Source organism: Chenopodium album, chromosome 26 (assembly GCF_948465745.1).
Source record: "Chenopodium album chromosome 26, dcCheAlbu1.1, whole genome shotgun sequence".
NCBI classification, from domain to species: Eukaryota; Viridiplantae; Streptophyta; class Magnoliopsida; order Caryophyllales; family Amaranthaceae; genus Chenopodium; species Chenopodium album.
The window spans coordinates 11,526,727-11,549,080 of NC_137859.1; the positions used below are offsets into that span (position 1 = coordinate 11,526,727).

Here is a 22,354-nt window from a genome sequence, read left to right on the forward strand (position 1 = left end):
ACATTAAATTGTGAATTGTTTGAATGTTTTCATCATTATATTTGTGAACAACATAGGTTTATCTTTTATGGATAATTGGTAAATAGGTCCATTCATATTTACATATAGTTTGGCTTGTATAATTTTTTTTTTTTTTTTTTTATTGTTCTAATACATTAAAGGTTATTATACTTAATTTAGTGACTAAATTTGTGATTAAACTTTATTCATGCAAAAACAATTGTGTAATATTCAATTTTCTTATATTTTTCTCTAATTAATTTGTGGAATGTTATGGTGCATGCAGATAAATTGATGTATGGTTGTAGTCACTCCTTTCTCAACATCTTGCAAATAATCTGGAGTTGCTATACATTATAATTACATGCTAATGAAGTGAGGTGCAAGCAAGAATAATGGAAGGAAATGTGTTTAATCGCGCAGTGGAAGGAGTTAAACTTATTAGGTCCGAAGAGGGAGTTATACTCACTAAGCCCTTTTTGGATTTGTGCAGATTGTTACTACCCCTTATAGGTATGGCAATTAACTATCTTATGTACTCAATCTCTTGTACATAGTCGATGCTTGCTAGCTAGCTTAGTTTGTGACTTGTGATCGAATCCTTTTAATTTACACACAATTGCAAGTTTTCTACTATAGTAATCTCAAATGCGATTTTATGGGTTGTAGTCTCACTCTATTTTATCTTGTTACAGACAAATTTGGCTCACAAATGTCTTGTATAAAGGCTGATGTTGCATGTAATATCACGGTAAGACACTTGATGATTTTTATTTGATGTATGCATAGCTTCAAATTTGCTACCTTTGATCACACCAAGTTTTAGGTTTTTTTTTTTTTTTTTTTTTTTTTTTTTTTGAACGGACATAAAGTTTAGTTGTATATATACCTTTATTGTCATTTGAAAAAAGTAAATATTTAGTAGTCACATTTCTTACTTCTCTTTTGCAGAAATTGGAATTGAAATATGCCTCTAATCCTTCGAAATACAGTAACTTGTGTACTATGACAAAAGAGGAGGTTGATTCTAAGATAGCAAGGAATTCATCAAGTTGCACCCATGCACTTGTTTGGTTGAACAGGTAATACTAGTTGCTAATTTGGAAGTTCAATTTCTTGGATATATATAATTAGGTTATTGAGTTATTCGTCGATAATTGTTAAATACGGGTCTGGGCCGCAGACGTCACGAGAGAATGCAAGTCCACCACTTTACAAGACCAAGGAGGTTCCACCTCAAAACCATATGGCAATGAGGGGAGTAGCCCCTTAGCCTTATATTGTGGTGGTTCTCTTGAAGTCTTTCAATGTGGGATTTTTTTACCACTACACTCCCCCTTTTAGTGTTTTTAGTGTGGGACAAGAAGAATGCTCACATGTGGGTTGTTCATGGGCTCAACAATAATATAATTTTTTCGACCATATAACTTAATACTCGTAGTTAGTATCTAGCTAGTTAAGTACAGTTACTTCTAACACATCAATATTCATTTTCTTTTTTACATTTGTAGGGCGATGGATTTTATGGTACAATTTTTTCGCAACCTATTAGAGCATCCGGAATGGTCCATGACACAAGCTTGTACAGATTCTTATAAGAGAACACTAAAGAAATGGCATGGTTGGATGGCTATCTCAACCTTTAAGGTACATATATAGTACATTATTTTAATCTGGATGACCTTTAATTTAGTGTGCAAAATTAATTTTTTTCCTACTCATATAATATTAAATACTTTTGCACAAAGGAATTGAATTAATCAAATTTCTTATATGAATTTTTGCAGGTTCTCATTAAGCTTGCTCCAGACAGAAAGAAATTTATGTGTTCAATAGGGGGGAGTGTCGAAATTAATGCTGAGATTGAAAAATTATGTAGAACTTTTGCTTCAGTACTTGAAGAAAATCACAAAATCTTGGTAAGTTTTTTGAAAACATTAGAATAACATGCATGAAAAGTATTTAAACAAGCTCATTAAAGTTCTGTAATTGCTTATGATTGTCTTACTCTTGTTACAGGCTAGTTTTGGAGTTGATGATATTAAAGCTCCATGAAGCTAAGTGTACATATGTATACAAACAAGCGCGTTTGATAGTTTAGCAGACTTAATTGCACAACGTTTTTTAACATTTCTCTAGCAAGCTTAAGCTCTACTGCTAGAGTTGAGTAGCCTTTGTATCATTCTTGTAACAAAAGAAGAGTATTTATTATTAGTTGCTCAACCATCATGTAATTAGTTGCTCCACCATCATGTACATGATTATCCCTCCCTTTTTGAGCATGAATTCATTTCTCAAATCCTACATTTCTAATGAAGGATACATTTTTGTATGATGCCATATGACAAAGATAGCGATGAAAAACTTATGTTTTTAGTACAAAGTTCAACCAATAAAAGAAAGGAAAGATTGGTTTTAATAAAATTGACACTCAAATGATGTTCAAAATGTGGGAGAGAGGATTTGAATTCTTTATCATTCATCATTATAATTTATAATTGTATAACTATTTATTCTACAAATAGTCAAATGTCCTCCTCTTACTACTCATTTTGCTCTTTTACACGCCACTATTTTCGCCTCTCTCTAATTTGATGTTGATGAGATGACACATTTTGTTATTTGACATAATATGAAAGCCATTCTAATCCAAAATAATAATTAAGAAAAAAAGCTTAATCAAACGCGGCGATTTCACTTGAAAACCTTACATGATGGACCTCCTTGTATCTAGTGCTAAGTATTAATTAATTCACTTGAAAGGAGGCTTGGATGAGATGAACCCGTGATTTATTGTTACGATGACTCTTAATTCCCTACCAGATTTGACATGGTAAAGGTCATTACCCACCGATATTAAGACCGCATTGAAAAACGGTCTTCTAGAAGACTAACTCATCAACCAAAAGCCTAAGTTGATAATTTAAGCCTAGAATTAATTTTTTTACTGTAATACTCTATTAGATGTACATACGTACACCCCACTAAAAATTCAATACATTCATACTAAGGCCTATTGTTCCTAATATTAACTTTTACTGGCTTTATTTATATTTCCACCGTTTTCTTTTACTTGCAACACTTTTCTAAAAAGGAAATGTCACAATACTTGCAACACTCTATAAAAGGAAAGTTACTCTAGGGAAAAACTATACTATATCTCTTATTTAAAGCACATGACCCGCTAAATTACACTCCTAACAACCACTCATCCTATTTTAAAGTTTATTATATCATGTAAACCCCATCTTTCTTAATTACCGCGCTAAAGGGTGTGTTGCATCTAAAAGAAAACGGAGGAAGTAATAAGTTAGACTCTTTTCTCTTTGCTAGATGCTCCTAGGGTCATCATTACTAATCACTTACAAGTATATACGTAACTACAAATTTAATTTTCTAAGCTAGGTTTTTGAGGTGTATTTTAACAGACTTTTATTACAAGTTCTCTAGACTTTTAAAGACTAATAAATTTAGCTCTCTCTCAAATCAACTATCTAAGTAATGACAAGATTGACAACTGATTCTTTGTCTTAACATTTAACAAAAGGTAGCTGTTTGCCTGTTTATTTATCGACAGTCTTTGGGCAAAATGATCCAGCTATAAGCTACCAGCAAAATGTACGTGTAGCACTTAGCGACATTGTTATCGTAAACTTATTCAATAGATCGATTTGAATGACAATTAGCCGTAGTTAATACATTATGAAATCCTTCGATCTCCACATTAATCTCATTACATATAGGACGTAAAAATAAAGATTACAGTAATAGCACTTCATAAATTATTTGCCAAACGAACATTAGAATCACCTAAGATAATGCTACTAGAATTAACCAATATAAGGTAGTCCTAATTTCTGTTAACTATTAATTTGCTAAATCCTAGGATATTAATGTATTTTTAGTTAAAAGAGAAGGATTACTTTTAACATACATAGAGCCACAGACTTATTAAAAACATACTAATAATAGGTGATGAAAGAACCTGCATTTGCTTCCTTGACAAAATGCTAAATTTTCGATGATCGAATGGCTTCTTTCCATTAAGGTTTATTAGCAAGAGTACATTAGCATTTGTCCATGTAATTAGCGAAAGCTTAGCCTTTCTATATACAAAGCTTTGCTTCCGTTAATTTCCCTTTCTTTCTTTTTCTAAACCATTTTCATTTTATTTTTGTACGATATTCTATCTAGTATTGGCAAAGGAGAGGAAAAAAGAAGAATAAAAGAAAGACTAAATAATATTTCTCTTTGCTGCCCTACAAAAAAAATAATCAAATTTAGAACATCTTCTTGTAATTGTTTCATTGCATCAAATCTTTAGTTTATTGGCTAATTTTCAAGGTATATCTTGAAGGTTTGAGTCTCTTTAATCATATTCTTAATCTTCTTTCTTATATAAAACATAATTATGATAATTTGTAGATGCTCGCCGTAATGCTGAACCAATCATATATTAGATGTCATGATCAAAATATGAGTAGCCAATGTTCATCTTAATTATCCGAAACTAATGATTTTATATTTGATTTACTCCTTGTTTTTTCAGTTGGCTATATTACGTGGGCAATGGACACGGAAGATTAGGAAGACAAATAAATTTTACAAAAATAAAGTAGCATTTTTCTAGGTTATGAGCATAAAAATGAAGGGCCTATTGAAGGGCCTCAGATATATTTCCCAGATATTTGGTATGTTACCATCTCACCTCTAAGAAATAACTTAAATTGGTTGATTTCATGATCATTTTAGGATTAATTACGACGATTAACGAGATATTATGGAATGATTTGATAATTAGAGGAAGAGGAGGATGACAAGGAGATGCAAATAGGTTTTCCCACAGATGTAAAGCATGTAGCTCATATTGGATGGGATGGTCCATCTGTTAACTCACCAAGTTGGGTATGTTTTAGGTTTAACCCTAATTTTCTTTACTACGACCTATAATTTCATCACTTAGAAATTTAATTCTAAGAGTAAAGTTTATTTTATTTTCTTTTAAACTAAGCCATTGATGTATTTGGTTGTTAGATGAATGAGTTTAAAGCCCAGGGAGCAGGAAATGCAGCAGATCCATTGCAAAATGGAGTTGAAGACGCCAACCCACCGGTTTCACATGGTATTTACCATTAGTCCATTCTTACTTGACCATTTTAAAGGCGATGAATAATTCGTTTCATAGCATGTCACATTCGGGTCATCAAGTCATGTTTTTTGGTTTTTGACAAGGTTTGAGTTATTTAAGAGTTTATTAAAACAATAACTAGTTTACAAAGATGAAAAATACTCACTAGAATTCGAAGACATTTAGCTTATTGCTATTGTAAATAGCATCGATATGATTGCTTCGATAATTTGGAGCTTGGATTGGATCATCGGGTACTATCTAGTTGAGTTTACTAGGTCTAGGATTGACGTACAAAAATCCCATAGAGGTTATGTTCGATTGAGGTTATGTTATATTGATTTCTTATTCCTTACCGTAGAGTGTGGTATTGTTTCCCATCTTTACTTAACCGTGTATTTGGCTGCATGGTTTGATTTAACTTTTTACAGAATCATCTCCCAAGAGAAGTACTGTAAAGGAATCTCCAGCGCGAGACATGCCAGGTTTGCCAAAGTCATCAAGACGGCAACCATCAATGGACAGCATAGGATCAATAGACTCTCCAATAGGGAGTCCAAATCACAAGACCAGATCCTCTAGGAGACGCCAAAAACAAAAGGAAACCACTAGCCCCCGAGTTGGTGAATCCTCCAGCGCTCAAAGCCTTCCCAACATACCCAAGAAATCTCGTCGAAAGAAATCCAAGGATATTGATAGCTCACTCAAGTCTAGTTTGAAGCCAAAAGATAAAGGTTCAAGGCATGGGTCTAGGCATGGGTCAGATGATGGGTCATTGACCAAGCAATACAATGTTGAGGCAAATTCTAGCGCGAGTTTGGCTTCGTCGTTCAACGAAGAGGAGATAAAGGCATTGTAAACACGAAATTTTGAGGGAAGTTAGAGAGCCTGTTCTCCTTGAGCAAAGGTTGGTAGTATCATCATTTGCCCTAATAGGTGAATGAGAGATACTAGCAACTAGCTGCTTAGCGAAGAATATGGCTTCTTTTTGTTTACTTTGTTGGGTTTTTAACTTCTTATTGGTAGAGTTCTAATTCTCAGAAATCAAGATATTGGAAATCTAAGGATTTGGTAGAGTTCTAATTTCTCCTGTAAAATCCATCATTTCCAACATTGATGGGTAGGAAGAATATATAGGAGAAAACAAGAAAATCACTAGATTCCTGTAATTTTTGCATGCATATAAACGATCCCATACAAATTATGTACCGTAGTATACAAATTTAGGTTATAGGGAGATCAGAGTTATATGCAAAGAGTTTGCATATACACAGATAAAATGTACTTGTACATGATACATGAAACTAACATTGCAAGTTTTTATTTATAGAAGTTGAAAAATATTAAGGAAAATTTGTAAATTACCACCCAAAAATAGAACCATTTTCGAAATAACCACACATTACAAAATTTATTTTAAATTACCACCCCTTAAATTAATTAATTACGCAGATTACCACCTTTTTGAATTTCCGATTGAATTCAGATGTGTGGGGCCCACAGTCGTAACCTCCCTCCTAATTTTTTTTCTTTTTTGTCGATTTCACTAATGTAAGCTATTGAAGACTACTCCTCTCTCAATTCTCTCAGCAAATCCACCTGTCTCCATAAATTCTCACCCACTCTTCAAATTAGGATCTTAAATTGCAGATTAAAACCCTAAATTAGATTTAGTTCACAAAAGAAGTTACTCCTGATTGGGGTTTTGCTTGAAGCTTGGGCGAAAACAATTTGCAAACACAATTTTCCCTGATATAGCAGCAATTCAATGACAGAAAACCAAAATTGGGCGAAGAACATGAAACCTAATTAACTAAACACCCAATTTCCCCCAATTAAAATACAATAAGAACCCTAATTTGCGAAGAAAATAAACCCTAATCAACTAATCAACCAGTTTTCCCCAATTTAAGTACTACAAGAACCCTAAGTTTAAAGAATTAAAGTCTTTACCCATGCGAATTCGCTTATGAAGTTTCTTGAGAACGCTTCTGCAATTACAAGCTCATATGTTTGGGGTGAATTTTGTGAAATTTGGGGAGAATTTGCAGTATAAATCGCAAATTAGGGTAGGAGATATGTTATATAGGAAAAAATCGGGGGGGAATTCATTTGGGAAGCAAGAACTAGTCGTTATTAGCCATTAGGAGGGCCCCACACATCTGAATTCAATCGGAAATTCGAAAAAGGTGGTAATCTGCGTAATTAATTAATTTAAGGGGTGGTAATTTAAAATTAAATTTTTAATGGGTGGTTATTTCGAAAATGGTTCTATTTTTGGGTGGTAATTTACAAATTTTCCAAATATTAATGATAATTTTCATCATCTGAAAGGGACAAAAGAAGATATCGAAAATTTTCCAAGAAAGATGATGTGAAACTGTGAAAGTAAGAGGCAACCACCATTTTTTTCTTTTTCTTAGTATAGTTAATTACCTATCATTTCAATTATGGGCATGCCAAAGTCAATATAAACTTAGACCCAACTGCTCTCTTTACCTGGAATCTAAAATCTAGTCTACCCTAAAAAAAAGTATGAAAACTGAAAGAATGTCTGCATAATTGGAAGTTGTCACGCATCGAATTAATCACTAGGCAAAGTAAGCATGAAATCTTTTAGCTCGGCAAGCTAGATTGTGTCCACTCTCAACCTTAAGTACTCGTGTCCTAAGGATAATTACTAGCAGCATAAGCATATTATCAACAGCCTTTTACAAAAAATGTGACACTCCAGCGGATCATATATGCATCACATCCTCTAGCACAGCCAACCACACACGTTCATGTAGTTCAGTTGGACATGCACTGCACATTCCTTTTAAATTAATACAACACACAAATCATCACCTATAGGATCTATGGAAGTAGATTTTGCTTGATCCAAGCAAACACTGTACGTTTTAAGGATTCTATTTACAGTTGTCTGAAACAAGAACTATATACAGGGAGGAGGGTGGCATTTACGTGATACCTTCATTCCTTGGTTTGATATTTTGTGGTATTTTTAGTGAACATATAACGTTCTAGTAAGTTGCCAAATTGGATGCTATAGTTTCACATATATGCGCTTCATATGAAGTACACCAGCAACCAGGCCCCAAAAAAGAATCTCAAGCAAAACAAAGGCTAAGGTCCCCCACTTCTTTGATACTAATACATCTTGAAAAAATGATTCTGTCCCATCAACCTGCACAACACACCACTTTCAGGTTTTTCTCAGCAGGAAAGGGGGAAAACTCACGAGAATGCAACATTTTATTAAGAGGTCTACTTTTCTTTTGGAGGAAGGATAATGTTGACTTAATCATGTTTATATTTAGTAACCCTTCGTACTATCTCTCCCTATTCGAATTACTGGTGAGTGTTGCAACTTGCAAGTAAGATTGAGGTGCTACTAAAGTGACAAATGGCTGTCCCTGGAAATTTATATAGGTTTTGCCTTCATTCTCCCCTTTAAAGAGGATCAAAGAATACAAGATAGTGAATGGTCATCAGTTATCAAATTCAATTTCGGCAAGATGTTTGGAGAGAATGAGAAGAGCAAAGTTGTGTGATTTCCTCGATTAGATTGTTTGTCTTCTCTACACAATGCCCATGTCTAGTTACTATCTAGAAAAATGCTAGGGATCTAATTTTGAGAGGCCATCCACCACAAAAAAAAAAAAAAAAAAAAAAAAAAAAAAAAAAAAAAAAAAAAAAAACTAATAGGAACTTTTCGCTTGAGGTTCAGAACCTTTAGTTGATTGCAGGGGAGGTTTCAAAGGTGTGGACTGTGGATTCTTCAACAGCATTTGTCTGAAAGATTTCTCTATTGGGATGTCGATTTGGAAGGAGAACATCCCTTTTAAAATGAGGGTTTTGTGTGGACATTGCCATGGGGTAGGATAAATACAAATGACATGCTCCTAAGGTAGGTAAGGGATGGTCTGGTATATAACCAAATGTAGTTTTGTTGTATGGTATACTAGATAGTCTTGTTCATATGTTTCCCTTCACTACGAAATAGCAAGTTAAGTGACGGTTTGATTTGCATCAGGAATCTCAGGCTTGCCCTTTAATGTTGAAAAATTTAGTACAAGTTTATTGATGGGGTTTAGTAAAGATAAGAGACAGAAGCTGTTGTGGGCCTTGTGGCACAATGCTTTTATGGAAATTTTGTGGCGTTGTGATACACTCATGTCTTTAGTTGAACATCCTCATTCAATTTAGGCGATTAACAGAAACTGGCATGTTCTGTTTCCTCTTTTACTTTTTTGATTTTTCAGCTAATTATATATTCTATATTCTTGTCATTGAGAAAAAAAATATACAAGATACCCCTTCTATCGGGTATAAATCCCAATGTAGACGTGTACTCCATATGCAAATTTGCCCCAATCAGTAAAAACTACTTCAGGGTCATTAATTTATTAATTTTTGAGGCACCACTGAATGCATAGTATAATTATGAAGATATATATAAAAAGAAGGCAAGTTACCAAGTTGTTTTCAGGTGAGCCCCAATAGAATCCTTGCAAGGCAATTGAAAATATCTCACAAGCAGCCAGAGCATAAATCAGAAGAGCATTCATCCCCATCCATTGCAGTAATATGACAGGCTTCTTAATATGTTTGACATCAACCTGAAAGGTAGGCATGGGAAGTGTCTATTACAGAACTTATATGACAGACCTTAAATTGATAGAGAGAAATTCTAACAGATCTGTTTCCATTTGTTCCACTCTGTCAATCTTATAAATATTCTAAGCATAAAAACAGTGTAAAATGGAATAGGGACGGTTAAAAAAAAAAAAAAAAAAAAAAAAAAAAAAAAAGCAGGGGGGTGGGGGGTGGAAGGAAAGGAGGTAAAGGAAAGAATTAGAGAGCACGTGATTTTATCCATTTTTGGTTTAGGTAAAGAATTAAGCCAAAAAATATACAATAGTCAATAGCACACTTTTCATGAAGGAATTCTGAGAGAAACATAACACGGTTGACATGTGGGATCAATAACTTACTAGGTAAAAGATGATGGTGAAGATGACGCCTGAAGCACCAGCTGTGATACACATATAGCTTACTGTGTATAGTGGTTTAGAGAGTGGCATCCCTGGAAAAAATAGCACATTACAGGTTTCCAAAGTAATTTACGATAAGGGAATGCTATGGTCACTCTCCTCAAATGTGCCCATCTATGGTCCAGATTAGTATTCCATAACTATTATGTATGTGTAGAACATTGTGCTCATCTCAAAAAGTAATTTGTTTTTCTACGATAAAATTGTAGATGAACAGCATAGGAGCATACATAGGGGGTAAGGTGAATGACCACATCATTCTGATTGTTGAGTTTATACATAATGTAGATACAAAGGAAAACATACCTAAAATCAGCAAAACATACCCTGAGATCAAAAGAGAGAGAGAAGATACAGACCACAAGAATATCCTCTGCCAGTGATCCTATAGCAATGAAACATAAAACATGAGAAGATATAACATGAACAAAATTGGCTATCATCTTCTTCTCTTTAAATTCAAATATGAGAGGTATTAAACCTTGAAGTGTGCAATTATTTGTCCAAAGTGCAATCCCACAAAACATGTCACAGCAGCCATTAATGAGCTGGACCTCATTAATAAGAAGCAAGTCAACATCAGAAGTCGAGGAAATACTAACTCTAATAAGCTGCAAATAATATCTATAAGGAACAACAGAGTAAGCACTCATGTGACTAATGTGAGTGTCGCAAGCAGAGTCCCTCAAATGGCTCAGCATATCCATAATGTTTACGAAGTGATGTATACTTGCAAGAAGTACTGTAAATGCATCAGGCAAAGCTAAAAATATTGAGCCAGTGAGCCACACTGAATGCATCAAAAGAGTACCAACAGAAAATGGAATTTCAATTAGGTTTTGCTTCTTTGCGGCTGACTTGTACAGCAAATAGCAGAACTTAATACTTATGCAACAATAGAAAGTAGAAGAAAAAAAGGAGAGAAAGATGAGCAAAGAGAAGATAGAAAAGCAGAGAAGCTGCTAAACCCTTACAGGGGGTGGGGGGATTAAGAAAATATAGCACTGTTCTTTGGCCACAGAGGGGAGTTGAAATAGAGTTATAGAGATGTGAGGGAAGGGCCACTGAGTTAGCCTTTTGCAGTACGCTTCAATAATAGAAGCTCCAGAGATGAGTTTTCTGATGGGGTGCCTAATAAAGATGTTTTTTGTATGCCTTGCGCAATGTCCTCCTAGATAAGGGGAATGGAAGCAGAAAAATCTTTGCATACAAAATTGAAGCTCAGAGTTGGCTGTGATCGGCAGTCTTATGAGTGTTTCTATCTTGTCTTCTATTCTTTCAGGATATGATAGCAACTAATTCACGCAGAAACTTAAAAAATAAAAAATTCTTTCATTATTGTTCCTTGCAATAGTTGTTATGAGGAATATTTTTCTTGGGGCGAGGGAGGGAAGTGTGGGGGAGATACCTTAATATGCCTTCTGGATCAAAAGGAGCAAGGCACCATCCAGGTGAATTGGCTGGCAAAGGTCCATAGTCTGGAGAATTTACACTACATTCCTGTAACAACAATTATTTATCATTTAATTACCCATAGATGAAATCAAAAACAGAAGAAAAATATTAGTATAAGAGAAAAGACCTCTGCTCTTCGGTATACAGGACGCTGATACAGATGGTTTTCACCAAGCAAAAGTCTGTCAATGAAGCCAACAGAATTACAAGGCGGGTCAAGACTACCCCTTACTTCACATTGAACCTATTTTGCAAGTTTGAGATGTTATGCATTGTTTAAAGACATGAAAAGCATGCATAATCAACACTTTTTGAACTTCCTACAAATGATAACTACAGCAATTTCTTATTCTGTCAAGCCAAGTTTAGTGGATGGAAGCGGAAAAGCTTACCTATAAATGGACTTAGTGATCAAGATATTTCAACATGCAATACAGGATATTCAGACCGCTAACAAATTTTCAATCATATATAAAGTGAGAATGATACAACAAATACAAAATTTACATGGATTATAAATACATTCAGAAGTGATTCCTCAAGTAAAGCAAGAATAAACTTGGCTGATCAGAACCTTTAGCACCCGATTATTAGAGTGGACAAGTATTTCATGTCTGGTTGTTATATAGGCATATTAGGCTAATTGCACATTCAAAGATGGTACACATCATGCTCTATGACTTTTGGGGCTTTGGGTAGACTGATCAGCTTAAATAGAATAGCTTTGTTTCACCGGACAAAACACGAATTATTTCGGCATTATGCACTTAGGCCCTGTTCTATTGAGCTGAGCTGAGCTCAGTTGACTGAACTTAGTTGAGCTGAACTGAATTGAAAATAAGTCCAAAAGAACAGGGCCTTAATGTGTAAGATAATTCAAAGTTATAATAACAAACACAGGATTAAACTGGCACTATAGTAGCCCAATATTGAATATCCCATACTGCTAAATTCTGTTGTTGAGCCTTTCCCGTGAGGCTGGGTGGCACTTTTTTAAAAGCATAAGCTAACCTCATTGCATCAACTTTGCTTCACATTCCTAGTATGTGGGTTTATAGAAATTTTCAAGTACATGAGAGATGAGACTAATTATCACACATATGAATAACAAGCAAGAAAAAGGTGTAGGTTTTAATTTAAGTGGTAAGGCAAAACAGACAAGATCATCTTTTTATGAGCCATTATCAAGTGCAAAATTGTCTTCATCATTGAAGAATTAAATTGCTTTTTTCTCCGTTCAAAACTTCAAACTTCCAAGATACAATAAATACAGTAGAATTTTAAAGTTCTATGCATAGCAATTTGCATGCATTTTTTTAATAGTTCAAATGTGCATACCAAGTTACAATTTCCTCAGGTGCCTTTTTTTGTCTTTTTATTCTACGAATATTCTACGACATTTGACTTCCCAATTGAGCCATCAACGCTTCTATATGTTCCATTTACTGGTACCGATCACAATCCATACTCTTTAAAGATGGGAATTCAATTACAAAAAATAATCACAGTTTGGCAATATAAAATATCAAAGGAAAAGAATGATCAAGAATAAAGACTTTAACTTACAGTTTGAAGGTTTGAAGGCAGCAGTGCTGAATTTGCTCCGTGAAGCTCATACTCCCAGCTTGGAACTTTAAGGCCAAACAGCAAGCAAATATAAATAATGCTCAACAGCACAGTTACCATCCTACACATGGAATCATCAAGCACTTAGTACATGAAATTTTCAGCAACAGTAAGGAGTCTCAGGACATCCAAGAGAGTTTAGCTCACAAAAAATATCTTTGAAAAAATAAAAAGCTATAATTCAACCGGAATAACCATGATGTTGACACATGAACAGCAACAAATATTGTTTCCACTTTATCAACATTGCAAGAGGATTAGCGTGTGGAAAACATGCCAACTCTTTAAACCGCTGGGCAGCCTATGCTATTCCCTCAAGAATAAAATCTGATACAGTGAATTTGGGTAGTAAAAAACGGATTAATGACTGAAGATGTTTTACACTAGCCCCTAAATGTTGAATGCATTAGTTGCTTCCTGATTTCCTGAATCCTTAATTATGAGTTCATTCTTTCTGATTTTAAAATTTACCTCATAAGGGATGGTATTAACTCTTGTGTACACCTTTTTCTTTCCATTAAACATCATACAAGGATTCCTATACAGCTGATTTTTATTTCAAGACTGAAGTGCAATAAGTTTAAGTTCAAGTGATACATTTGAAAACCCTCACAAATATATCTAAACACTATTTTACTAGGATTAGGAGGGAAATTGTTATTTTAGTGTTTAGACAACTCTCAATAAACATAAAACAGATGAGGTAGTATATCTATATAGGCTAGTGTACTCATGGTCATAAAACAAATATTTGTTGCTCTGAGTTTCTGAACCTTTTGATAGTGGTTCACATTTGCTTCACTTGAAACATGTGTACTCATACCCAATCAATCAATCAATCAATCAATCAAAGCCTTAATCCCAAAAGTGGGGTCGGCTAACATGAACCAAATTTGATTATTCCGTGTAGTCATCAACATAAATCTTTCTCCTCCATCCCTTACGATCCAAAACTTCATCCTCACGTAAATCCATGCACTTCATATCCTTCCTCACTCCTTCCAACCAAGTCATCTTTGGTCTCCCTCTTCCTCGTTTAATCCCTCCATGGTCCCACTCTTCCACTCTTCGCACCGGTGCACCCTCGGGTCTCCGTCTTACATGTCCAAACCAACGCAGACGATTTTCCCTTAATTTATCTACAATGCCCGCCACACCTACTTTCTTGCGAATAACCTCATTTCTGATTCTATCTCTTAAAGTGTTTCCACACATCCACCTTAACATGCGCATTTCCGTAACCTCCATCTTTTTAATATGCTCTTTCTTAGAAGCCCAACATTCTGTACCATAGAGCAACACTGGTCTTATGGCAGTCCTGTAGAATTTTTCCTTCAACTTTAAGGGAATGCTGCGGTCGCATAACACTCCCGTGGCCGCTCTCCATTTAAGCCACCCTGACTTAATCCTGTGGGTCACGTCTTGATCAATGTCACCATTCTTCTGGATGATCGACCCTAGGTACTTAAAACATTCACTCATGGTCAAATCCTTTCCATCCAAACTCACCACTTCATTGCTTGTCCCCCTCTGAGTGCCAAAACGACATACCAAATATTCAGTCTTACTTCGACTTAGCTTAAACCCTCTAGATTCCAACCTTTGCCTCCATTGCTCCAACTTGACATTAACCCCATCCTTAGTCTCATCCACCAAAACGATATCATCTGCGAACAGCATACACCATGGAACCTCATCTTGAATTGGTCTAGTTAATTCATCTAGAACCGTTGCAAAAAGAAAAGGGCTTAATGCAGACCCTTGATGCAATCCGATTGTAATAGGGAAATCTTTTGTCAACCCTCCGCATGTCCTCACATTTGTTGACACATCCCGATACATATCCTTAACTAGGTCTACATTGTACTCATACCCAATGACCCACCTAATTTACCTAATGTAAAACTCAACCCAACCTGATGATACCTTGAAGCGAATAAGCAATGATGAGCTCCAGACTCCTTCCAATGAGCAAACCAATTTAAATTATAAAAGCATAAATATCTGTTGCTGCAAATGCCAGTAGAATAAACCAACCTCACCATTGGATGCAGTATTTTCGCATAAATGCAAAAGGTGTGTCCACCACCAAATCCTTGACAAGCCAAATTTCAGAAACTGAAGCCAATAAATATCCAATTGATATTCTCTGTAATGGAAAAGGCTTATATTCAAAAATATTTCCAGAAGAATCCAAAGTATATAAAGGAAAATGACTTTCAGTTTTTGAATTCCAAATCATAATGAAATGACATATTGACATAAACTTGAAAAATGAAGTCACATAAGCAATCAGATTTTCTAATCCACAGATGAAAAGCAACTTTTTTTTAGATGTTACTTAAAGTCCTTAATTTCCTTGAATATACACCAACATAATGACATATTCATGACTGCATGAAAATTCAGGTCTCAGGCTAAATTCTTATAGGAGAATATTTTGCTCTTACATGGATGAGGGTTAGTTAACCAGCTACATGTAGAAATAATGACTCCATAATTAAGATACTCTATGATGTGTATGAGGCCTGCACTGTGTAGAGAAATGACATAAAGCCTTTGTTTTCAGTGTTTATACTTAACCCCACCAGTCTCATTCCTGAGTAAGAAACTGTGAGATCAACTATACCTTGTTCTGTTATTTACCTACATTTTCCATCTTTCCTTTGCTCCCATTTCTAAACTTTCTATACTGTATTACGTCCCATTTCTGTTGGTCCTTTTCCCCAGTAGTCACTATCTTTCTTCTCCTTTTTGCATGTGCCCCACCCCCCCTCCCTAAAAAAAATCTGATGTTCCTTCACTGATATAATTTGAGTTTGTAATTTGTATTCTGTGTTTTAGCAGTATTTATTTGTTTCAAATTTAAAAAAAAAAAAAAAAAAAAAAAAAAAAAAAAAAAAAAAGAATTTTAGATGTATAAAACCAAAAAATATAAAAATAAACATAAGAAGAGATAAGATAATATTTTCCTTCACAATTAAATCTATAATTCTGCCAAAAAATTTTGAGTAATTTCGTTCATACTTAATAGATAAAAATTGACAAATTACCTTTTTCTACTATGCTATAAGCCTATGATGCTACTTCAAGATATATTTAGTCAAACAAGGCATTCCAATGTACTATTCTAAATTGGAAATTTGGGCTCTACAAAGGAATAACTTCTGGCTCTGCCTTTATTTGAAGTAGTTGTTCATGTTTTAGTGGATACAAAATTTTATGAAACAGCAGAACATTGAAATATGCAACGAAGATATGTCGTCCCAGATAAATTGTACATATCTATCAACGGTGCAAAGGATAGCAACACATAATTTCTTAAATGGCAGCCCAAATAATCCTTGCATGTAGGATTGAAAATGAATAAACATCTAACAGGCAGAATTTACATCCTCATAGATGTACATGCATGCAGACAGAGAAAAAGGACTCGTCATCATAGTATGAAAGAGAGGCTTGAGGATACAAATTAGTAATATAAAAATTTAAATTTCTTTTTAAAAACTTGATCAAGTTAGATGTCAGAATATCAGAGAAATCTCTAAGCAAATAGTCAAATAAACTCCATTTCTGATATCTCCCTCCCATTGGTTACACCCATGTCCTTTAGAGGATACCCTCTACATGTCTTCTAATGCAATTTATAAGAAGAGTTTTAAGTTTCACAAATCAGGTATGTCACAAAAATTTTACAAAAATACGGGGGTATCCCGTGAGGCTTTTCTAATCTTTAACTTATGATGATGGTTACTTATTTCCTAATTACAGCTGATACTTACACAGCAGAAATTAAGATTCAAGATACAAGCTCCAGTTCCATCCAAGAAGTAATATACCTATCGTGTATGTATGGCTTAGAGAATTAGAAGAAAGCGCATAACATACTCTATAGTCCAAAGTACAATACTTGGGAATGTAGATGTAAAAAGACTATAAACTACATTCGCTACTCTATTTGTTTGTGCTTCCAGTTTTCCACATCCGCATCAAACATCAAGATTAAGCAACAAACAAGGGACACAAAGGCAAAGAAATACGATGGGTTTTGTCTCATCTTGAGAACCCTCACCTAAACTATAGATGATAGATAAAATACGCAAATTTTAAAGCACATTACTGAACATTAATAAATCCAGTAATCTACCTGCAGTACACCTAGCCAACGTATTTTCTCCACATCAACACCATAAGTCAGTGTTTTCCTTCCATGAAAAAATCCACCTACATTTACAATCACCAAGATAATGTAGTCAGAGTCTTTAATACTTCTCACGAGCCAAAAATACTAAGGCCACACAATATGGTCATGAAGTACTATAGACGATACATTCGACAGTTATATGTGTCAAAGTAAATGCCAATGGCATTCCTAGAACTCAGAGCTTGAAGGAACATTAATATGCCTAAAGAACTTATAAAAGCAAAACTTGTGAATACAAAAGAGAAATTCTTGATTAGAATTGTCCACCTAAGCACACACCTTGCAAGAAGATACCCAAAAGGAAGAGCTTGATTACCCTGATAATAACTTTCTTTGTAGCTGTAGACTTGTTGTCAACTTTCTGAAATTAATATAAATTGAGTTACATAAGGCCATCATTCAATACAAATATACAGCACACACATTATACAATCTACAATTATCGTCTGCAAGGTATTAAGAGAAAATTTGCTCCCCAAGGAATCCAACTTCTCAACTATGAACAAGTTTGAACCAAGTTGAAGAACATATATTTGTATAAATTACTCCTGCAAAGTGCTAATCCACAATGATACAACTACAGTTCAAAAAATTAGAGTCCTTACATTAACTTGTGCCCAATGTGTCAAGAGACTCATGACCCCTAGCTCATTTTAGTCTCTCAATGCACAAGTAAGAAACAAGTTGATGAAACAAAAAGGGGTTTGCTTAAATAAGAATCAATATATATATATAATAAAAATAAATTAATTTGACCAAAGAATATTATTAACCACTTTCAACTGATCACTTGTCACCCATATCTTCAAGATACATGTTACAGACAATGCAAACAAAAAACAGACCTGGGGTATAGCACTAAGAGAAAATAGAGATTTTTGCAAAAGAAAGAAAAACAGAGTTAAATGATACCAAAGACTCAAAACAATGGAATATTGGTCCAAACTATCCGAAACATTATGTCATCCTATCGATGTGGAACATTCACCGAAACTGCTCCTGTGCCATTAGATTTGTTCAAAAACAATGCTGTTTTAGTCTTATTGGAGGTCAATATTTGACTAAGGCTTTTCTTCCTGAGGATGATCTGAATTCTGAAGTGCCAACAATATGGATAAGAATTTAGACAGCATATTGTAAAATAAATGCAATTTCACAAGTTCGACGTAAACCATTCGCCAAATCTGCTGCTGAACCATAAATGTTGTTTTAAAAAAGCAGTTTTAGCCTTGGAAATCAATATAAGACTAATGCTAATCCTGAATTCTGAATTGCCATTTGCGGTGGTCTTAAAAAAATGAGGTACGACTACGTTGGATAGGCTTTTAGACAAAGGTACATCCTGAATTCATGACTAGCAATTTAAAGAGATCTTGTAATTGATAGCTAAGTAAATTAAGGCTAGAGAAAAATAAAATGAACAATTGCTAAATGATATAAAGAGAATTGTGCACACAATAATTAGTCACACATTATCAAATTTATACCTTATATACCAGACCAATGGAAACACCAACAATGAAGAGGAAAAAAGGCATCACAAAATCTGCTATTGTCACTCCAAACCAAGGAGAATGGTTTATGGATGGAAAAGCTCCTCCAGCATCATCAACCAAAATCATAAGCTGTAAACAGAAAACAATGAAATGTGGAGGGAAGAGTAAAAATTACGAAATAAAAACTTAGCTATACTATAAAATGACTTTCACGAGCTAAGCCACTAACAACAATCTTGCAGTGGAATTCAATGCATATCAAATACTATATTTCCATCTAAAAAAGAACATAAACTTTCGGTTTTAAAAACTTGCTCCACTTTCCTTTTCCGGCCGTTTTTAAATACTTGCTCCATTCCCTTATTTGGAAATCTTATACAACATTTAATTCATTTCTCTCACCTAGTAGACCCAACATAAATCATATTTTATTAATTTCACATTCTCTCTCCTCCAATTCTCTCAACTACTTTTGCTTTTTACAAATTTATATTCTTCCCTCTACCCCACTACCTCTATATACTTTCTACAATTTCTCCTAAAACTCCGCGCATGGAGAAATGGAGCAAGTATTTAAAAATGGAGGGAGTACATAAAATGATATGCAAAATTCCACAGGAAAGTTAAAGTTTGAAATAATCAATTAACGATAATCATTCTGTCTTTCCTATGTCTATGTTTGATTCTGAAAAGAGTGCTAATTCATCTACTTGATAGATGAATGTGTATGTAATTAAGGTGTGATACATGCATTATTAGAATTTACCACATATCTATGTATGGTCTGATAATACATGGACCAAAAAGGCTATATGCATCAACGTTACACTGAATCATGTTCTAAGAATAACTTATTCTTCACTACACTTCTCTTCTCTTTAGTCTTTTCCATCACAACTTAGCACAAGGCCACTTAAGAAGAATTTATAAAATAAAAAATAATAAAAAAGATCAAGGCGCCACGAGAGGCAATAGGGAATTTTCTACGCCTTAGTGAAGTGAGGTGCACTTGCTAAAGTAAATTTATAGCTTAAAATTAAGTTATGCTGCTTAGGTTACCTCACCTTTTTCATACACTTCATTAGAACAAACGAGGATCCTTTTCTTACCTACAAACGGTCCACAAATCACTTTCCAATTGAGTCAAGTCTAGAGTTAACTGTTAAGTGGCTTGCATTCACAGCCCCTCACAATAAGGTAGTCACGAGCCAAACAATCGAGTGACATATTAAGTACCAAAGACTTGGCTAATCAACAACGAAACGCGTCTTAATAACTACAGTAGCTATAGCTTGCACATTTTATGTTGAACTTGAAGGTTTAGAATTTTCCAAGTGAATTCTATCTTACGATACCTCTCAATATAGCACACTCTTTCCGTCTTTCTTCCTTGGACAACAAACAAAGAACACGCTAATATATACAATTATCATCATATTTTCAACTTCATATCTATGTATTTGTATTCTATTATATGGAGTAGCAAAAATTGATCAACCAAAAACGATCATCGCAATAACGTATTCAACTCAAGCATAACACTAGGAGTACAAAATTACAAAGGTACAATCCACTGCATAACACACTAAATTCAATTCAAAATTTAATTTGATCAAATTCATTCACAAAATCCAAACCTAACACAATTACTCAACACTTCACAGTACTCCAGAAAATTCAAAATTCTACCAATCATCAAATAAATTCATCATATCCACAAAAGAAAAAATAAATTCTCATCAAATAATTCAAAAAAAATATTCAAATAACAAAAATGAACGAAATTCCAGAGAAAAACTTACAGCAATAGTGAGACCGCGAAAGACGTCAAGAGAAACCAGCCGTTGGTTCTTCAGAGGAACTGACGACGACGACGACGACGACGATAAGACAGTACGATGCTCTGATTCTGTAATTTCAGAAGGTGGAGGAGGAAGAATTTCATCTTCAGTGTATCTTTGAATTTCTGGAGTTGAGGAAGTAGATGAGTTATGGAGAAGAGGAGTTTGAGTTTCTCTCTCTTCCGCCATTGTTAGAGCTTGAGGGGTGAAGAATTCGGAGTTTTAGAGAGAGAAAGGGAGTTTGAGCAGAAGTGTAGTGCGCAGTGATGAATAATAAAGCAGTCTAAATTGACTGAAGTGGAGAGTTGGTTGCTTGTAAAAATGGCGTAGAAAGTGATGGGTTGAGTTAGTTTTTATGGAATTTTCTTAGCAAAGGGACCCATACTTAGCGTTGAGACAGTGGAGTTAGTAGTAAATTATCAAAAATATCCTTTCGGGCCTTTTTGGTCGAAGGATTTGGCTGCAAAAGAAAAGAATCAAGTTTTTATACTTCTTATTAATACTTCCTCCGTTCTATTAATATTGCAACAAGGAGGAAATTATGCATCCCAAAGCATATTTTATATGCTAAATATCTATAGTTGTGTAAGAGTAAAAATTATAAAAAGTTGATATTGTGAAAGTAATTTATGAGACGAATCCAACAAGATCCCACATGACTATATTTTGCTTGACGTATAAATCATATTATATAGTCAAACAAGAGTAGTAAATAGTGCAAAAAGTCCATTGTTGCAATATTAATAGAACGGAGGAAGTATATCTTCCGTTTCTATTTAGTAGTCATGTACTCATGTTTACCAATGTACAAATTCGATCATTAGTATAGTATCTTTAACTACCAATAAGTAAAAACTATGAAAAGTTAATATTTTGAAAATACTTCCTCTGTTCCCATAATATTGTAATAAGGATAAAATTATGCATCCAAAACACATTTTATATGTTAAATATCTACAATTGTATAAAAGTAAAAATTATAAAAGTTGATATTGTGAAAGTATTTTATTATACGAATCTAACAGGATCCCACATGACTATATTTTATTATACGAATCTGATTCATTGCACAGGTCTAGTGAAAACTCTTGAAAATTCCTCCTATTCTACAAATTGGATTTCCTTTGAGATCATCAATCCTATTACTCATTTCTTAATTGAGGTTGGATTAGATATGAAAGCTAACCTATGTTAGAGTCTAATTGGGAAGAAGCCATGGAATCATCTTATTATTATTATTATTATTATTATTATTATTATTATTATTATTATTATTATTATTGTTATTGTTGTTGTTATTGTTGTTATTATTATTTTGTTATTGTTATTATTGTTATTGTTATTGTTATTGTTATTGTTATTGTTATTGTTATGCTTATTATTATTGATATTATTATTATTATTGTTGTTGTTGTTGTTGTTATTATTATTTTATTATTGTTATTATTTTGTTATTGTTATTCTTGTTATTGTTATTCTTATTATTTTATTATTGTTATTCTTGTTATTGTTATTATTTTATTATTATTATTATTATTATTATTATT

The 22,354-nt window shown here is 33.9% G+C and overlaps 3 protein-coding genes across 4 annotated transcripts; 2 read left to right on the top strand and 1 right to left on the bottom strand.

The window, feature by feature from the left end:
- Nucleotides 1-262: 262 nt before the first annotated feature.
- LOC145618482 (glycolipid transfer protein 1-like) lies at nucleotides 263-2,055 on the top strand. Its single transcript, XM_081673252.1, has 6 exons — nucleotides 263-513; nucleotides 696-751; nucleotides 952-1,082; nucleotides 1,512-1,647; nucleotides 1,788-1,919; nucleotides 2,020-2,055. Exons 1-6 carry the CDS (start codon nucleotides 396-398, stop codon nucleotides 2,053-2,055), a joined length of 609 nt encoding a protein of 202 aa, XP_081529378.1. The 5' UTR covers nucleotides 263-395.
- Nucleotides 2,056-4,633: 2,578 nt separating this feature from the next.
- Nucleotides 4,634-5,987, top strand: LOC145616799 (CRIB domain-containing protein RIC6-like). The gene is made up of 4 exons (XM_081671526.1): nucleotides 4,634-4,691; nucleotides 4,802-4,905; nucleotides 5,035-5,122; nucleotides 5,560-5,987. Exons 1-4 carry the CDS (start codon nucleotides 4,634-4,636, stop codon nucleotides 5,985-5,987), a joined length of 678 nt encoding a protein of 225 aa, XP_081527652.1.
- Nucleotides 5,988-8,020: 2,033 nt separating this feature from the next.
- On the bottom strand, nucleotides 8,021-21,109 carry LOC145617343 (uncharacterized). Of its 2 annotated transcripts, none has more exons than XM_081672031.1 (13): nucleotides 20,769-21,109; nucleotides 18,958-19,095; nucleotides 17,750-17,831; nucleotides 17,414-17,490; nucleotides 15,309-15,415; nucleotides 13,207-13,327; nucleotides 11,768-11,884; nucleotides 11,594-11,685; nucleotides 10,667-10,733; nucleotides 10,492-10,570; nucleotides 10,126-10,217; nucleotides 9,607-9,750; nucleotides 8,021-8,315 (listed from the first exon to the last, which is right to left on the bottom strand). In XM_081672031.1, the coding sequence occupies exons 1-13, from the start codon at nucleotides 20,994-20,996 to the stop codon at nucleotides 8,175-8,177; spliced, it is 1,485 nt and encodes a 494-aa protein (XP_081528157.1). In that variant the 5' UTR covers nucleotides 20,997-21,109; the 3' UTR covers nucleotides 8,021-8,174. The 2 variants fall into 2 exon arrangements, with proteins under 2 accessions (XP_081528157.1, XP_081528156.1); XM_081672030.1 differs by having other exon boundaries at nucleotides 10,667-10,739.
- Between the last annotated feature and the right edge of the window lie 1,245 nt (nucleotides 21,110-22,354).